Source organism: Limulus polyphemus, unplaced genomic scaffold, assembly GCF_000517525.1.
Source record: "Limulus polyphemus unplaced genomic scaffold, Limulus_polyphemus-2.1.2 Scaffold4067, whole genome shotgun sequence".
NCBI lineage: Eukaryota > Metazoa > Arthropoda > Merostomata > Xiphosura > Limulidae > Limulus > Limulus polyphemus.
Genome location: NW_013669677.1, coordinates 82778 through 97249, shown reverse-complemented (window position 1 = coordinate 97249; position 14472 = coordinate 82778). Strand labels below are relative to the sequence as shown.

At 32.9% G+C, this 14472-nt stretch overlaps 1 protein-coding gene, 1 long non-coding RNA gene and 1 pseudogene across 2 annotated transcripts in view; 1 reads left to right on the top strand and 2 right to left on the bottom strand.

Annotated features, from left to right (window-relative positions):
- LOC106470529 overlaps nt 1-4318 on the bottom strand; it is a 9542-nt pseudogene extending 5224 nt beyond the window's left edge.
- Nucleotides 4319-9160: 4842 nt separating this feature from the next.
- Nucleotides 9161-14472, bottom strand: part of LOC106470533 — an 11063-nt gene continuing 5751 nt past the window's right edge. The window contains exons 2-3 of the mRNA XM_013931092.2: nt 10831-11126; nt 9161-9855 (exon numbers count right to left, since the gene is read on the bottom strand). Coding sequence (XP_013786546.2) covers nt 9755-9855; nt 10831-11126 — 397 coding nt within the window. The 3' untranslated portion in view covers nt 9161-9754. The remainder of the gene's footprint in view (nt 9856-10830; nt 11127-14472) is intronic.
- The window catches only part of LOC111088585, a 24082-nt gene continuing 21612 nt past the window's right edge, over nt 12003-14472 (top strand). Inside the window, exon 1 of the long non-coding RNA XR_002613064.1 lies at nt 12003-12013. This is a non-coding gene — a long non-coding RNA (uncharacterized LOC111088585). The remainder of the gene's footprint in view (nt 12014-14472) is intronic.

Below are 14472 nucleotides of genomic sequence, written 5' to 3'. Positions count from 1 at the left end.
ATCTGACCACGAAAGTAGCGTACTATGGTCTGACTACAAAAGTAGCATACTATGATCTAACTACAAAAGTAGCGTACTATGATCTGACTACGAAAGTAGCGTACTATGATCTGACTACGAAAGTAGCGTACTATGGTCTGACTACGAAAGTAGCGTACTATGGTCTGACTACAAAAGTAGCGTACTATGATCTGACTACGAAAGTAGCGTACTATGATCTGACTACAAAAGTAGCGTACTATGATCTGACTACAAAAGTAGCGTGCTATGATCTGACTACGAAAGTAGCGTGCTATGATCTGACTACGAAAGTAGCGTACTATGATCTGACTACAAAAGTAGCGTACTATGATCTGACTACGAAAGTAGCGTACTATGATCTGACTACCAAAGTAGGGTACTATGATCTGATATCAAAGTATTACCAATCACACAGCTTTGATATTAATTGGAAGCAAAGAAATAATGCTGAAGGTGGAGAAGGAAGAATTTATTATGTTTATCTTCAGAAAATGTGGCAAGCTTTTAATAAACCATACACGTTTGTTGTACACAAAAAGTCAAATGTGTAATAAAGTATCTGTACTCAAGACACGTCTGTGAACTAACAGCATCAGTCTGGAGTGCAAAGTGATGTTCATGTGAAGAATAAAAACACTTTTATCCATTGTACAGATGAATATTGCAGTTGTATAAACTCTAGAGCATCTTAAATGCATATCTAAAGTTTTTTCTGTATCCATGTATATCATATCTGGTATTTTTCTCCAAGTCAAACTGTTGCAAACTCAGCAATATAGAACAGAATGAAAAACACATAATACCATGTTGAATGACACTTTATACAAGGTCATGGCATGTGCACTTTGAGCTCAAACCAATCCATGCTCATAAGGTTTAAAGCTAGTTTCACTTCCCTCTGCTCTTAAATATTGAAAAAAAAGAAAAAAAAAGATATCACACATAATGTAAAAAATGACTAAAACATAGTTAAGAAAATGTAGTAACAATTTCTACCTTCACAAACTTCTACAGTACAAATGTGGTCACAAAGATATAAACTACTTTAACTGTGAATTGAAACACTACCTGGGTTTGAGAGTAGTAAAGTATCTGAAGTTGAGGGATGTGTAGGTGAGGCAACCTCCATGGGACATCCTTCGACACTATGACTAATCCTATCACAGCCAATGTCATCTTCACACCTGATATGGTTGGTTGTTCTATAAGACTTATCGTCTCCATAATGTGCCAGTCTTTTATTTACAGTTTCGTGATTTGATAATTTGGCAGGACATAGCTGAGCTCTTCTCATGAAAAGTTGCAAGGCTTGAGCTGCTGCTTCGTCTGGAGTAAATACTTTCACTTTACCACTCGAGGCACAAACTTCATTGGCACAACTGGTATTTCCACAGCCTTTTGTTAACTGGTAATAGTACTGTTCAATCAGTTTCTTGACAGCAGCACGTTTCCTAGTATAAAAACAAAAAACTGATGTTTTAATCATACATAAAAAAAAAGGAATTTATTAGGCTAATATTCAAACACCGATTTTACAATTTTTTGTTATACCATTATCAATCAATCTTGTGATAGGTAAGGAATTTAAATAAATTAATAACTGCAATCATAAATGTATCACATACAAAGAAGAATGAATTGAATTTTATGTCACTCTAAATGGGAGGTTTGGGGTATACAGCAAGGGCAAAGTGAGAAATTTGATGTAATTCTTCATGTGTTACTCTCAATACCATTTTACAAAATGGTGCTCATGTAACAGAATTTTACATTATTTTCAAATTTAAAAACAGTTAGACATTAACAGTTGACATAAAAAAATTGATATATCAAATACATCACAAAAATTATAAATCTGATACTCTGGTCATGGTATTCGGTTAAAAGGTAAAATTTTTAAAAGAACAATGATCATCAAAAAACAACAACAACCCTTTTCCAGGTCATCAGGAGCTGTAGGTATCACTTAGTAATAAATAAACATACGTCCGGGCCATCACAAGTTATAGGTATCACTTAGTAATACATAAACATATGTCCAAGCCCCTGGACATATGTTTATGTATTACTAAGTGATACCTACAACTCCTGATTCCATCAGGAGCTGTAGGTATCACTTAGTAATACATAAACATACATTGTGGCCATCAGGAGCTGTAGGTATCATTTAACGAGACATAAGCAGGATTTATGTCATGTACTAAATTTAAAAGATTCTTCATTTTGCAAAGTGTGATTAGAAATTCTGAGAAAAGCTTATAGGCAAAGGTCCTATACTGTATCAATAACGAGAGAGTTTTGTTAACACTAACAGATATATTTTTTTTCATACACATGTATAGAAGTTTAACATCAGAAAGAGAATGTTCTAATGATACCTATACTAATGAAACCCTATGTTAGATGAAAATTCACCCAGTGACCTCTTTTATAACCACACAGTCATATAAGATATCATGTCCATTTCAAAACCCAATTTGGAAGTTTTAACAAAATTTGAAGAATGCACGTTTTGGAAAGACAAATTTTAAATGTTAAACACCAGGTAAAATGTATTATAGAAATCAGTATTAACTAACACACTCTAATTAGGTATCTAGCATCTTAATATTAAAAAATAAATAAAATTCTGAAGTACATATGGAGATTTAAAAACTTAGGTTTGGATAGCCAAGATAAAGAATGTCTTCTTCAAAGATAAAATGTGAAAACTGCCCCCCCTGTTGTTTGTTTCCAACACTTGTTTTAAGTAATTTACACATGAAGGAGCTTAGGTATGTGACATAAAATTGTCACAATCATATTGCAATGCTCGTAGAACACGAAACTTTATTCCCTTAAAAACCCATGAAAACCTACATTGTCTGTTTATAACATTAACGGCAATACTTATACCTACCTTTTATTATAGTCTATTCCTACAGAAGTTGTATTCTTATACATGTTAGGCTTAAATGTTACCATTCTCTCTTGTACAAAAAAAATGAAGCCTAAGATATGGACATATACTACAGTCACAACTCATTCTGATATTAATCACAGTAGAGACCTAAAATCCAAAAAAAAATATCTAGAAAAGAAGTAAAGATTTCACTAAAATATGAAATCATTTTCTGATAATAAATCAAACTATAAATTAGTAAAAGTGTTTACAAAAATATTGGCAACTTTCTAATATTTCCTGACAAGTTACAAAAATTACAGTTTAAATCCAATCTTTTTGGATAAATAATGACACTTTAAGATAGCAGAAAAAGGAAAATTTGCACCCTTTTTCTCATTATGATGCTTTAACTAAGGAAAAAATGCTTTTAATCAATTAAGGTGAAATATTATATTTTACATTGTTTTTTGCTAAATTTTAAGTGCCAAAAACTACAGGATTAAAAAAAGGAGCAAATAGATACTATAGTAACTTGAACAGAAACATGACTGTCTCAAACTTTATATCAAAAAACATTACTACTTATTTTATGCACTTTCAATTCAAGGTAGTGAATTTTTTCAAATAAAACTAAAAGGTCAAGTTTCTGGCCATTTAGTCGGTAATGATTTTTTTTTCCACATTAGTTCTCAAGTCAAATCTTTCTTAGCATGAGCTTAAATCACCCCTATATAAACTTAAACTAAAGTGATATTCTTATGTCATAACAACATTTCAAACTATTAATTTTAAGTCTTGGATGTAACATATAATGTTTGTTATTCACTGTAGCAGTTACAAGTTTTATTCTAACTCTAAATGTTTGAAACCTGTATAAATTAAAACTATGGCTTATAGTCTATATTATAGTAATAGGTATTAATATGTATATATATATATTACCACTGTGTTATTACTAACCCATTACCTTGTTACCTCCAATAGTGTTTAATTTTTCACAAGTGTCTACGTTACACTTCAGATTTTTCTTCAGTTGTTCATGTCTTTACAGAAGTCTATGCACTACAGTGAGAATGGTCCTAATTTTGCCCAAGTAGTACCTCAGCTTAAGCCTACTGGCATTTATATTTAAGTTTCGAAAGGCTTAAACTAAAAAAAAGACGAAGTTAAGTCGACCCTTGTTAAACTAAAGGCAACTAACACAGTTTAAAAAAAAAAAAGTTACCTTGCTGCATCAGCTGTGCAATTACTTGCATTTTCACTATCTTCAGGATCCATCAAAGTCTGTCTATCACTGCAACAGTAAAATTAAAACACAAATTAGAATTTATAATTTAAAATCATTTACTGTACTTTCATTGACAATTTATATTGTTGGGGACTACTGCGCAGTCAACTTCAGTCACTCTCTCGAGTTTCTTCTGAAGTCATGAAATCATCTGATATTGCTAGCCCCATCTGTCCACCAATATCCTAAACAAACTCAAGTTTGAACTAAAAATGGGATTTTAGTTTATTTATTGTAATATAACAAAATAAGACAAAATTATAGGTTTCCGTCTTAATAAATAACAAAAAGGCATCTTTAAGAGAATAAAGGTCTTAGTGCATATATAGTTTACGCTTTAGTTTGTTTGCTTAATACAAAGTTACACAATAGGCTAACTGTGCTTTGTCCCCTATTGGGGAATCTAACACCAGAATTTAGCGTTGTAAGTTTATGGACTTACCGCTGATCTACTGGGGGACTTATAATGTAGAGTACATTAGTCTTACCTGCACAAACAATGACCAGATATCAAATATTTTATGCTGCTTTTATTTTTTTTTCATATATTTTAGGGTAGTGTTTAAGCGCAAACTATACATTGAGCTAGGTCCGGCATGGCCAGGTGGTTAGGGCGCTCGACTCGTAATCTGAGGGTCGCGGGTTCGAATCCCCGTCACACCAAACATGCCAACCTCCGCCTTTGCCTGGTCCCAAGTCCAGGAGGAGGGTTGGGCGCGGGGCTAGCAACTCCACCCCGTAAAACCAACCTGCTAAAAGTAACTACAACGACACCTTCCATTGGCGAGGTGTTGTTGTGGCCCTATGCTCCACTGGGAGTTTACAGGAATAATAATAATAAAGAAATACATTGAGCGATTTGCACTCTGCTCACAGCGGATATAGAACTCCTATTTTTAGCGTTAAAAGCTCTCAGGTTTACTTCGCTTAGCCACTGGGAGGCTATAGGGTAAGAGTATTAAAGACGTTAGCATTATATTGGAAACTGAAATTATAATTCTGATGAAGCTCTACATTTTATATTTGGTTTAATTTAATACAAAAAGAGCACAATTCTCCTTCCCCTACTCCAGAAAAGATGAAACAGATATAAACTTGTGTCGAATAATTTAGTATGAGTGCGTAGAATCCAAAATGCATGTATTGTACTGTTTTAACACCTCTTTTTACACGCGTATTATCAATATATATGTGTATGTGTGTTTAATCTAGAAGATAAATATGTTATGTCTTCTGTTCATTATTAAGCATAAATCCATACGATCTGGGTTGTTCCACCACGGGTAGCAAAATCCATTGTTTGTTGTTATAAACCCACAAATTTACCATTGAGCCATCCTGGGTTACGTATTTTGGAGTTTTAAAAGCATTTTCATATTTCTTTAAAATATTATTATCATTTTTTTCACATTAATTTTATGGTTTTAAATTTCAGATGTATTTTATGAAAGTTTATTGTAAATTTTATCATTAAGTCGATTTTGTTTTTAATAGCTTCTTGTGTTTTTTTTCTATTTTTGGAAACTGTTGAAGAGTGATTATTAAATGACCATGCGTGGCTTAGTGTTTGGGGCTGCAAATTAGAATAAGCAAGGTTCGAGCTGCTGTATATATCATGCTGGATACGCTCCACTATGTTGACTGTGAAGGAGCTGTAACTGTGATAATCAATTCTACTATTCAGTTAAAGTAGTCATGCAGGCGGCGGATTCGGTTGACTGGTTCCCTCTATCAGCTATAACTCCTCAATTAGAGGTAACTATGTCTAAACCTTAATTTAATGTATCTGGCTTAACTGTTTATCCTGTGTGCTGCATAAGGTGCTGTTCAGATTGAAAATATTAATACCAATGACTATTAAGTTAAAGAACTCGTACAATAATCTGAGGATTTATAAGAAAGGTATAAGCTGTATTTTCGATGTTAACTAAAGGGGGCATGATTTTAAGATCTAGTAATTTCCACTAAGATTTGGAGGAGTACATTAGTTACAAAAAGCTGGAAGGTTGGTTAATGTCATTAAAGCCTACCATTTTAAACAGGTAGCAAGGTGAATAACCTGTTGCTCACTATTCTAACTGTTTACTCTGGAAATTATTTGGAGCTGAGCCTGATATGCTTCCCATGATACATTTCCATCATAGTCCATTGGTTTTTCAATTGAGTGATGTTATTGAATTGGTCAGGTAATGTTTAAATTGTATTTGTTGGTGACAAAGCTGGAGTTGTCAAGGAAAGTCATGCAATCACAGATGGCACAGCAGTAGTCGTAATAGGTGTCGACCAAATAGGTTCTGCTATTCCATATTTTATAGCACGTGTGCTTTAGATTGCAATTCTTGGACATCTGTAAAAAAAGAATTGTGGCTGCTTTAATCTTTGCATTTATCAATTTATTTTATCACTGATGTTCTTTTTGTACTTCTTCAATTTTGTCATTACCACCTTTCTGTACTTCTTTGATGTTTGTTTGTACTTCAAACTTGTAATCCCTCGGTACATCACCATTAGTTTCGTCGACTTTGTTTTCAATCAAATTTATTTTTGTTCTTAATTTTTCTTTAATTATTATGTCTCTTTCTTTGTTCATGATCTTATTTTCATTTTCGTTCTTCTTGACCTTCTATTAACGTTTCATTATTTCTAAGTGTTTCAATCTCGCTTAGTTATGGAGTTGTAATTTCCAATTTGCGGTTTAGTCAAAGTTTTATTTTATTTTCATAAAAATAATCTCACTTTTGATACCAGTGTTGTAACGTATTCTATCGTCAGCAGAGTTCTTTTAAATTATTTAGTGAAAACAATTGCGAAATCTAGTTCATGTAACAATAACGAATTAATTTGTTTGTTTTTTTTTCATTAACGTTTGCTACAAGTTATGTTCACTCTGACGTAAATTATATTTATAGGCCTAAGTCCACAAAGGAAGTTACAACAAAAATTTCAAAATTACTGTAGGCCTATTATAGTAATAGCGTTTAACAGAAATTTACTCAATTGATGACAAACCTGATTAACTTACCTCGTTTAATCTTATCTCGATCAATAACCTCTTAATCTTTCAAACACTGAATACTTCGACGAATTCTCAATCACTGCTCAGTAACTACTCAATAATTACTTTACTAAAAGATTGGCACTCTAAATCTAAATAATGAACCCTTCTAAATCTTAGTCGAGTTTACTAGATCTTAACTTTGTGCGCCATTTACTGAACACCTAAACTAAAATATTGAAAATATAGTTTACAAACAGATGGACACATATCTACAGTTCTTTCCAAAACTTACATAATACAAAATAATAATAATAGTACAGAAAAGTGGTCTGATAGTGTAGCATAATAGTATTTTATAATATTTTACTTGCATACCTCAAGATATTCTTTTCTTATTTCCTGGTTTATGTTTTTATCCAAAATCATGTGAAAACCATAGTAGGCTGGGAGCTAATAACTTTCATTCTGTGTAGAAAATATTATAGTATTAGGTTCTCTAGGTGTAAGAATTCGCCATACGCTTTGTCTGCATAAAATTAACAATTATTATTACTGTTTTAATAACTTGTGTTAATTTATTATGTTTCACATTTTCGCTACTTTTCGGTTTTATTAGATTATTGTTACCAGAGCCGAAATAAAGATTTATTTATTTATTTACGACTCTGATTGTCACCACGACCATGATTACTGTGAACTTGTGTGATTAGGAATAATATTTTGACACAATGTTACTTCTTTTTCTATGTAAAAGAACAAAAGGCTTGGATTATTATGATCTCGTGTTGTTAATTTTAGTAATTTTAAATCTATCAACCACTTTTATCATAAACGAAATACTCTAAAATTCTTTGAACTTACTAGTCTTCACTGTCCATTACAGGTATCCATCAGCAGCAAATGAATAAAATATACGCTAGAGATAAGCTATAATTAATATTGGTAAATAGAAAATCTATTGTTTTTAAAAACATTATTAAAACACTTAGAATTAAAATAAAAACACATTTTAATATAGAAGAAAATATTTGCTTTTTGCTAAATTTCTTTTTGGCGATCTCTGCTAAAATAAAATTCCATGATAATAATTGAAAGTATTTTTGATAAATATGAATTTAAAATAATTTTTTGTATATATATATAAATATATATATAGAGAGAAAACTCATCAAACATCACATTTTGTGGTCCTTGAAGATACACAACTTGACATCGAAGTGTTTGCTCCATATTTTTGATGCTAGCGCCTCGACAATATAACATGGTAATAAGATCTCATTTTAAACATAAAGAAACAAACTAACTCAAAGTATTGAACCATAGCTTGAGGTCGTTTAGTCCTCTTTGAGAGAAATTATGAAGGCACACTCTTCAATAAGACAAGGAAAACTGTACACACTAAAGTTATTCAAATTCCAAGCGTTACCCGATCAACCGTTCTAAAAATCAAAATTACTTTGTTGAGGTTTGATTGAAAGGATGTGTTAAAATTAGGTGTAAGCTTAAGAAGAATAAGAAAATAGAATATTCATTTCAGAAAATGGAATATGCAAGTTTAAAATACGTCACTATGTCTGTTCTATGAAACAGGGGATAATTTTTCAAGTCTGTTGTCTAAAACAAGGGGCTGTTTTAGGCTTATGTACTAAAACATTGTTACACTAACGGCGGAGAGAACCTAATCGGTTAGGTAACTCTTCTATCATATTGTCTTTGAATGTGAATTCTTATGACAAACGTGTTATGAATTCTTCTTTAAAAGTATTAATACATTCTGTCCCACTTTCAATATTCAAGCAGTGTTCACTTGGTTCAGGTCGTGTTCATTGTATTTGTTTATATCCTGATTGTGAACTGTAGGTTCCCTTAGTAATGTAATATTCTTACACAGGAAATGAACTATTTACAAAATTATAATATTGTTTAACTACCCACCAGATTTAAAACTAAGAAAAGTAATCCGGCAAAATTTACCACTTTTTGAAATATTTTATTTCGAAATAGTTAAAAAAAACAACATTAAAGTACACTATTACGTTTTACTAACACAAATTACTGACATAGAATGGTATATCAGGCCATCTAAAACTGCGGGAACGTAAAGTGTGAAGATAAAACAGTATATCTTTAAAGCTCTGAAAATAATTATTTGAACGTAAGAAACACATAAGAAAATCACACTGTTTTGGTCTAATTCGAAAAGTATTATTCAGAAGACAAGTGTTGTAACAGGAACCTTTAATTGGCAATAAGCAGAACATGTATATTTATACGGAAGTGTCTTAGGTCTTTAGTTTCATTCTGGAGAAAAATGTATACTCTTTCATTTGAATAATAAATATGTTTTCGTCCTGGTTCACTGTCTTACTCACTTTTCAGTTTCTAGCCCTGTGCCAATTCAGAACATATGTTTAAAATGCAAACAAACTTAGCATAACAAAAAATACATAAAATTATTATGATTAAAAAAGAAAGCTTGTAAAATATCTGAAAAGTCAAACAAATCCTAAAGAGTGTTTTAGAATAATGACCATTATTCTGATTTCTAGCAACCAGCCTTTTCTTAAAATATTCCGGATGAGATTCCACCTGGAGGGATTCTAGTGCGAGTCTTCATCTTTTCTGGAGTCGTTGAATTATTATTAGAAACTTGGCCTTCTGTATCTGGAAAATTACAAAACAACTTAGTTATACAAAAAACACAACTTTCTGTACTTAGAACTCACAGTCATAGAAACAACTCAACTTTCTGTACTTAGAACTCACAGTCATAGAAACAACTCAACTTTCTGTACTCAGAACTCACAGTCATAGAAACAACTCAACTTTCTGTACTCAGAACTCACAGTCATAGAAACAACTCAACTTTCTGTAATTAGAACTCAAAGTCATACAAACAACTCAACTTTCTGTACTTAGAACTCACAGTCACAGAAACAACTCAACTTTCTGTACTTAGAACTCACAGTCATAGAAACAACTCAACTTTCTGTGATTACAACTCAAAGTCATAGAAACAACTCAACTTTCTGTAATTAGAACTGAAAGTCATAGAAACAACTCAACTTTCTGTACTTAGAACTCACAGTCACAGAAACAACTCAACTTTCTGTACTTAGAAGTCACAGTCACAGAAACAACTCAACTTTCTGTAATTAGAACTCGAAGTCATACAAACAACTCAACTTTCTATTTTTTTATAAACTAGACTCAGTGAATTTACACTAAATGTTTGGAAAATGACGAAAAAACTTAACGAATAGTATAGAATAATAAATGTGTCACTTGTTCTCATATACAGGATGCTTGTGATAAATAAATAATGAAACAACGTACACACCGCTAAAAGAATCATTGTTTTGTTTATAAAGACAGACAAACTCTACAAGATGATATTATCAGACCTCGTCCACATTATACATTGATAAAAAGTTTATAACGGTAGATAAACGCTACCAGTCAATATTCATTTCTATTTATATCACAATCTTCTCAATTCTAAATTTTCACGAACTTTCAAGATCTTGACATCAAAGCAATGACGAGCCCTCTCTACCAAACACCTAAATTAAAACATAAAAAATATAGCTTACAACAGTTTTATCAAAAACTTGTCACAAACGTTTTTGTTAAACCTACCATAAATCGAAGGATGTAATGTTTGGTTATCTTGTTTTTCGTCAGGAAATATATTTGACTTTAACCGATCAACAACATTCCTTGATGAATTGTTTTCCTCTGGCGGCCCAAACAGTCGATTCTGGCTGTCACTCTCTTGGATTTTTCTCCTCTGTTGTGTTGAAAGTGTATCGATATCATCTTGCCTGAATATGTTAGATTGCATTACGCGGTTAACTACTCGTGGACTTTGTTCTTCCTGACCGTTGGCAGAGCCAAAAATATCGCTACTTTCTCCCCCTGGAGGTCTTCGGACTCTGCAAAGTGGAGTTTTAAATAATATAAAATAACATCATGTGTTTAAAAAATATCAAAAATAGTTTATGATACAAATATCTCCTTATTTAACGTTCTCTCTGTTTGCTGTACATGTTATAAAAATGGAATCTCGATTTTGAGCGTTATAGGCCTTAAAGTTTACAATTGAGCTATGGGAGGTTTTGTAAAATGAATATTTTTGCTATGTTAATCTAATATTTTAAGTCTCATTCTTACGTTCGCCATAAAGCTACGAACTTCCATCCTGCAGAAAATTTAGTTTCGCGAGTTTCGATATCAAGACCAGTCGAAAGTTCTTAATTAGCGTATCACGCAGCTGATAACATGGACTAGTGGGACGGAACGCCGATAGATAGCAGCACCTTCAGATCAACTTGCGAAAAAGAAATTCAGATTGCCTAAGATAAACAGCGGATTGACAAAGTGAACTTTTGTTTACCAGAATGTTGGTTTCAAGTCATTAAATATTATTTCTCACAGTTGAGGTGCTATACTTGATTTTGGGATGGTTTATTACCTAAAATATTTTTCTTAGTTTACATTTTTGAATTTACTTGAAAAAATCGTTTTAATAATTCATTTTTGTGTTAAGTTCTTGCAGTCTCTCAGTTTCTGTTATCTTTCCCCAGGTTTGTTACTTTACCATTTTTCTTCTTATGTACTAATTGTTAATTTATTTTGTTTGTCAACTAGTTTGTTAGACACATAATTGTATTTAACCCCTTCCGTGTCAGTGTTGTGTACAGTGTATAACAACCCTTAACACCTTCTGTGTCAATGTTGTGTACAGTGTATAACAACCCTTAACACTTTCCATGTCAGTGTTATGTACGGTGTATAACAACATTTAACACCTTCAATGTCAGTGTTGTGTATAACAACCTTTCACACCTTCCGTGTCAGTGTTATGTATAGTGTATAACAACCTTTCACACCTTCCGTGTCAGTGTTATGTATAGTGTATAACAACCTTTCACACCTTCCGTGTCAGTGTTGTGTACAGTGTAGAACAACCTTTCACACCTTCCGTGTCAGTGTTGTGTACAGTGTAGAACAACCTTTCACACCTTCCGTGTCAGTGTTGTGTCAGTGTTTATGCATCAAACCACTTTCTTACTCCCATTTCCTCATATTTTCACCAGCATTCTTGGATAACTTTCATATTGTGTTGACAATATGGTTTGTTGACACATATTAGTTACCTATATCTCTTTAGTTCTTTCACCATCCTTTAATATTCTACCAACCATCTATCCTACATGTGTTCATGTATCTTCTACCAATCATCTATCCTACATGTGTTCATGTATCTTCTATCAACCATCTATCCTACATGTGTTCATGTATCTTCTATCAACCATCTATCCTACATGTGTTCATGTATCTTCTATCAACCATCTATCCTACATGTGTTCATGTATCTTCTATCAACCATCTATCCTACATGTGTTCATGTATCTTCTATCAACCATCTATTCTACATGTGTTCATGTATCTTCTACCAATCATCTATCCTACATGTGTTCATGTATCTTCTATCAACCATCTATCCTACATGTGTTCATGTATCTTCTACCAATCATCTATCCTACATGTGTTCATGTATCTTCTAGCAACCATCTATCCTACATGTGTTCATGTATCTTCTATCAACCATCTATCCTACATGTGTTCATGTATCTTCTACCAATCATCTATCCTACATGTTCGATGACGAGGAACCCACTTTGAGACTAATAATGGCTGGAGACGGCTTAAATGGGTAATGAAGAAAAACTTTAATATAAGTTTAACATGACAGCAAATGTACAACGTTTCGACAAGGTTTTGTCATCATCACCTGCCATCATTCCGGCCCACTAAACACTAGACACGCCCGAATCACTAACGTTAAATTGATGTCAGATAATTTTCTTAAAACCACGGAAAAGTTTAAAAGAAGTCTAATTAGGTTACTTTTTGTTCTTTATTTCCCACACTAACTATTGTAAATACAAACTGCTCTATAACCCTGGCCAATATAGTGTGACACGTTGTAAGTAGAACCTTACTTCTAATTATCGAACCCTTTGACTCGTTTTCGCCATAGGATAACATTAAAGAAATTTAACACGTAGATTTAATTACATGCGCACATACATAGTAGGGTGTATGTGTGTGTGTTCCTTAAGACAACTGAAACTCCGTTACAAAATAAAACCAAAACCTAAGTGTAAGGAATACAAAGGAACACCAGCAGCTACATTTGTACATGGGGATTAAGGTAAACTACCTTTGTACAGGGGGATTACGGTAAACTACCTTTGTACAGGGGGATTAAGGTAAACTACATTTGTACATGGGGATTAAGGTAAACTACCTTTGTACAGGGGGATTAAGGTAAACTACCTTTGTACAGGGGGATTAAGGTAAACTACCTTTGTACAGGGGGATTAGGGTTAATTACATTTATTTGTTGAACAATTATTACAGGAATATCCAAGTAAATTAAGATTCATTGTTTTCTTGTTTTACTAAACCTTTTTTGACTTTATTTCAACAACTGTTTTTTTCCGATACATTTTAAGAACTTCAACCAGACAAAGAAAATAAGGCTGGGGAACCTAAGAATAAACTTATTATCGTTCCTTTTATTTTCTATTTAAGTTTGTATGATGTCAGGAAGGCTTTAGTCACCTTAGAACTACCCATCAACTCCCCCCTTCTAAAAACAGACTGGGACGAAATTCTACGACGATAGTTCAACCCCCCCCCCCTTCTACGGATGAGAGAAATGGTTTAACTTAAGTACAGTGAAGGTAGATTTGGAACCACGATTATACAGAAGGTTGGATATGCAAATCACGTGCAATCTCTGATTTGAATAGGTAATAAAGATCCCTTTCTAACATGGTTTTATTTGAACAGTTAATGACAGCATGCTGATACATTATATTCAGTATCTATTAACTGCAGGGGAACAGATCCAGGTGAGGTCATGCACACTTTTGCTCTCTTTGGGTCATATCCGCTTATAGAACGTAGCAGTTCACCCAAACAGTGATACGTCACTCACCAATAAGCAGGAGATGCTGGCGGTAATAATTCTTCTCTTAGGGGTAAAAACTAATTACGTTTACTATCGTAGAGTCGAACATACGATCCTAGCTTTCAGAACAGAAGTCACTCGTCAACAAAATTTGTTACAAACACGGTTATATCAAGAGATTCAAAGTTAAGAATGTTTTGTTAGTGACTATAGAGAACTATCATGTTCCCCAACCAGTAAAGTATATCCAATGAGCTGTCATGTTTCCCGACCAGTAAAGTATATCCAATGAGCTG